At 37.7% G+C, this 5,214-nt stretch overlaps 1 protein-coding gene across 1 annotated transcript in view; it reads right to left on the bottom strand.

The window, feature by feature from the left end:
* LOC110309711 (vomeronasal type-2 receptor 116-like) overlaps positions 1 to 5,214 on the bottom strand; it is a 29,770-nt gene that overhangs the window by 20,296 nt on the left and 4,260 nt on the right. The window contains exons 4-6 of the mRNA XM_021182440.1: positions 4,973 to 5,197; positions 3,695 to 3,818; positions 1,882 to 2,551 (exon numbers count right to left, since the gene is read on the bottom strand). Of these exons, the coding sequence (XP_021038099.1) occupies positions 1,882 to 2,551; positions 3,695 to 3,818; positions 4,973 to 5,197 (1,019 nt within the window). The remainder of the gene's footprint in view (positions 1 to 1,881; positions 2,552 to 3,694; positions 3,819 to 4,972; positions 5,198 to 5,214) is intronic.

Genomic DNA, 5,214 nt, shown 5'->3' with positions numbered 1-5,214 from the left:
CTGAATGAACACAGACCTGGAAGTCCTCTACTGTATGTGTGTTGGGGGCCTCATATCAGCTGGTGTAAACTGCCTGTTTGGTGTTCCAGTGTTTGAGAGATCTCAGGGTTCCATATTACCTGAGACTGTTGGTCCTCATACATGATGGCCCTACTCATCAGCTTCTTTCAGCCTTCCCTAATTCAGCAAAAGGTGTTAGCTGTTTCTGTCTATTGGTTGGGTGCAAATATCTGCACCTAACTTTTTCAGCTGCTGCTGGGTCTTTTGGAGTGCAGTCATGATAGGCCCCTTTTTGTGAGCGGTCTATAACCTCAGTAATAGTGTCAGGCCTTGGGNCCTCCCACTGAGCTGGACCCCACTTTGGACCTGTCACTGGACCTTCCTTTCCTCAGGCACATCTCCATTTCTATCCCTATACTTCTTTCAGACAGGAACAATATGGGTCAGAATTGTGACTGTGGGGTAGCAACCCCATCACTTACTTGATGCCCTATCTTTCTGCTGGAGATGGGTTCTATAAGTTCCTCTCCCTACTGTCAGGCATTTCATCTAAGGTCCCTTCCTTTGAGTCCTGGGACTCTCTTACCTCCCAGGTCTCTGGTGCATTCTGGGGTTCCCCCAACCTCTTCTCTCCTGAGGTTGCCTGTTTACATTCTTTCTGCTGGCCTCAGAGCTTCAGTCCTTTCCCTCAGCCAATACCAGACCAGGTCCCCCCCCCCCCAATTTCCCCCATCCTGTCCACTTTCCTTCCCAGGTCCCTCCATTGCTCCTCATTGTGTCTTTTCACATAAATGTAAAGAGCCTTATATTGCAGCCACAATCTGCTATGCATCGTCCCTTTAATAAAATGTTTCTTTCTTTGTATGTTATATGACATTCTTAACATCTGCCTAGTACATTTTAAAGCTATTCCAAAGTATAGCGCTTCTGTGCTGTCATAGGCAATACTGTCACTGTACTTCACACTGCTAATATTCACTCTTGTTTCTCGTTTCAAATAAGTGCCTTTTATTGCATCAGGAATCGATGATATTCTAAATCTCAACAGAAACAATTTACCATTTTGTTGATATTTTATATTCCGTTGCTGTAAAAAAAAACAACAAAAAACAAACAAACAAACAAAACACCACAGCGATCAAAAGAAGCTTGTGAGAAAAGTGTTTATTTACTTATGTAACTTGGTCACAGTATATTGAATGAAGCCAAGGCATGAAATTGGATGCAGGCACTTCATGAAAGCATGAGGGATAATGGTAATTACTGGCTTTACGTCCATGTTGTCTTCAGACCTTTTTCTTACAACTCCAAGAACAACTCGACCAGAGATGGTAGTGTTCACAGTCAGTATGGTCACCTTACATTAATCATTAATTAAGTTCATGGTTTACACACAAAACCACAGGTCAAGATGATGGTAGCGTTTCCGCAGTTGAGATTCCTGGTTCTCAATATCTTCAGAATTGTGTCCTTATCAATGAGACCATTTTTCACCAAAGTTTGGTAATTGGTATTACAATAGACAGTTCTGTCCTGTTTGTAAGTTCAAATATGTATATTATTTAAATTTTTATAAGATTAAGTACTACTTTTGTTAAGACAAAGAAAAATATGTTGAGAATCATCTAACATTTTCATAGTATGAATATTTCAATAACGAAATTTATCTTTGTACTTCTGTATAAAATTTGAATCTGGTCTAACTAAAATAACATAACACTTTGGGGCAAAGATACACATTAGCAACCCTGCACTAGAAGCCAAGATTCTGCTTGTGGACGTTGTACATCGTGGTGCGCACTAGGCTCCGCACCACGATGTACAACGTCCACACTGCAGAACACCAGCATGCTGAAAGTTAGGAATTTGGCTTCATTGAATGTGTCAGGAAGGTTCCTAGCCAAGAAAGCCAAAGTGAAGCTCCCCAGAGCCAAGGAGCCCAAGTATCCCAGGACAACATGGAAGGCAATGACAGAGCCTTTATTGCAAAGAATGACAATCTTCCCATGCTCAGATTGTATATCTCTGTCAAGAAATGGAGGAGATGTTACCAACCAGATTCCACAGAGAACAANTTGGATTAGGGTACAAATGGGAATGACCAACTTAGGTGCCCCTGTTACCAACATCCCTCTCATTCTTCTTCCTGGAGTAGTGAGCTTGAAAGCCATGACCACAGTTATTGTTTTGGCCAACACTGTAGAAACAGACACAGTGAAAAATACTCCAAATGTGGTCTGCTGCAAGATGCAGGNGACCTGGTTNGGATGTCCAATGAAGAGCAGGGAGCANAGAAAGCAGAAGACTAGAGAGATGAGCAGGANGTAGCTGAGAATGCGGTTATTGGCCTTCACAATGGGAGTATCCTTGTACTTCAAAAATGTGATTAGTACTAGAATTGTGATGGCTGAGAAGGACAGTGCTATGCAGCCTAGAGCCATCCCCAAGGGATCTTCATAAGCCAGAAATGATACAGCTCTTGAGAGGCAGTGGGTTTTCTCTATNTTGGCATACTTATCATCTGGACACTTCACACACTGTTCCATATCTGCTGGCAAATGAAAATAAACCCTTATAAGATATCATAATTACATATGTAATAATTTTATATTTCTGTTATTCATAGGAAACATCAATAAATAATTTGGTGTTGAGCATCTATTCCATTCCATTTTGCTGTAGAACCACTAACTTAAGATTTCTCTGTATTCACCTATGTTTGTGATCGAACAAAACACCATCATAGGAAGTAGAACAGAAAAAAATACTTATTAAATAAAAACAAATGATGACTAATAATAACAATTTCAGATTATTTAATTCCTCCAAACATAAATCCACTATTCACAGACACGGGTAGTATGCAGACATCTTTGTTGATACCAGTTGATGAAGTGCATCATGTATTTTGCTTGCATTGTGGGTGTGCCCTTTGTCTGTATGTATACATAGGAACCAGAACATACAATTACTCATGCAAGTACTATTTGCATAAAGGAATATTTTCATTCTTGAAGTTATATGCCTCATATACATATGTCCCTCTCATTGTTTTATAATCTTTTTCTTCCCAAATACACATTCCAAGCTCTATGTCATAAAGGTTATGTTTGTCCATATTCATCCCTCTTTCCTTAGAGAGGAAGTGATTGACGATAAGCAGTATCCCATCTGTTGCTGCATTCTTCAAAACTTCACTCTTGTTCTAACTCTTTAACAAGAAATTATTACTCCATTAAGCCATCTAAGTTCTTAAAATATAATTCATTAAACAACAACTGTTAGCCTGAGCATCTAGTCTTTGTCAGGGACTAAGCTATATGATGAAAGGAAAGATTATGGACTGATCAGGTAGTCTAGTTTCTATGGACAGCAAATCAAGGAAAAATTAACATATACATAGATTACATCTAAAATGTTTTTTTAAAAAATTGTTACACAGGTATGTCCCCCTAAACACTTTCTATATCATATAAAATCAGTAACCATCATATTGTGAGAGAAACGCCTTGATTGAAGAAGATATTGGAAGTTATTTGCTGGGTCCAAAAGAAGTTGACATTATTTAACTGATTAAATTCTCATTCATGGAGATTTTAGGGCTTCAGTTTGCATCTAGGGCATTTCATATTTCTAGTTTGGAAAGAGAAGGTATTCAAATTCAGGAATTTTTCTTCTGCATGCACTCATGTACCTGTTTCATTGGAAACCTCATTTTCTGGGCACTGAACACAATCAAAGCAGCAGTCTGCTGTTTCTTTCTGACGAATTTTCCTGAATCCTGCAGTACATGCCACACTACACACAGAGGAGGGAACCTGAGGCAGTGAATAAATATTATATAATATGCTTGTGAGTGAGTGTGTGTAGGTCAACCATTTGTCAAATGAATAGTGACCCATAGATTGATACATTGGACACTAACAGATATGATTATACATATTCTTTTGATATGACTTATTCTTTTGTATTACTTAAAGGTTTCAGGCATGTTATTATTTTGTATTTCCCTGCAATGCACTGAATATCACACAATATTTACTATATCATGTAATACTATATATGTAACATTCAGGTTGTAGCAATTTAAATTTTTTCCTTCCTAAACTGATCAATCCAAAAGAATGTTTGTGTGACACCTGCTTTTCTCTCATAATTTATAAATTACAAAAAAATAAAAACATACAAAAGAATAGTGAGGTGTATGGAGGGAGAAGTTAGTGGAAATGGGTAAATCTAGGAAGAGTAGTTTGATGGCTATGACCAAAATATGTTATGTAAGACTCCCATAAATTTAATAAAGTTTTCCTAAGTGTAAAAGAACCTGAACACACTATCCCTTCCCCTCTCTCCCATACATCTATGGAGGATCTTCCCCACCCACCCACTTCTGCCTCACCATCCTAGCATTCCCCTGTGCTGGGGCATGAAGCCTTCACAAGACTAAGGGACTCCCCTCCTAATGATGCCAGATAAGGCAATCCTCCACTGAGGAGGGGAAAACAGGATGTTGGATAACATTTGAAATGTAAACAATTTTTTTTTAAATCCAAAATATATAAATAAAAAAAAACCTTGAATCTGGAGAAACCTTTATGTTAATGAATATATATTAACATTAGTTAAGTAGACAATACATTAGTTCACACGGAATCAGAAATTTCCATGGGTTATATATAGTTACAAATTTTTGTAACTATATATAGTATATATTATGTAAATATATACTATATTACAAATTTATCAAATTTATTCCTGTATTATGGTTGAATTGGCATATGGGTGCTATTGAACATGCAATCCAGAGGACATTGATCTTCTATGCCCAGATTAACATGACGTTGAGAGTTATCAAATTTTGATGATTGTAACTGAGGATGGTCTTTTGCAAGAGTAGCAATTGCTCTTAACCACAGAATCTCATATTTAAAAATCTATATATCCTGAAAAATAAAAATTATGGTATACCCACTGATGTTCCTCCCATGGCCCATTCCAAATCATCAGATATATGAAGTTGTTGTCTCTGTGGTAAACAAGGTAAATAGCTTCCTATTTTCACTTTTAATCCAAGGCCTTGTGGAAAATTCCAAATGAGGAAAATGTCATACTCGGTACACTGATTTTCCCTATGCTTCATGTTCACCAGTTCTCCAACAGGGTTCGTAAATACCCTGGTTTTCATCAAGGAAGACACCTAGAAGAGATTCATGC

Source organism: Mus caroli, chromosome 14, assembly GCF_900094665.2.
Source record: "Mus caroli chromosome 14, CAROLI_EIJ_v1.1, whole genome shotgun sequence".
NCBI classification, from domain to species: Eukaryota; Metazoa; Chordata; class Mammalia; order Rodentia; family Muridae; genus Mus; species Mus caroli.
Note: the sequence above shows the minus strand (reverse complement) of the source record. Positions and strands in the feature narration are given on the sequence as shown.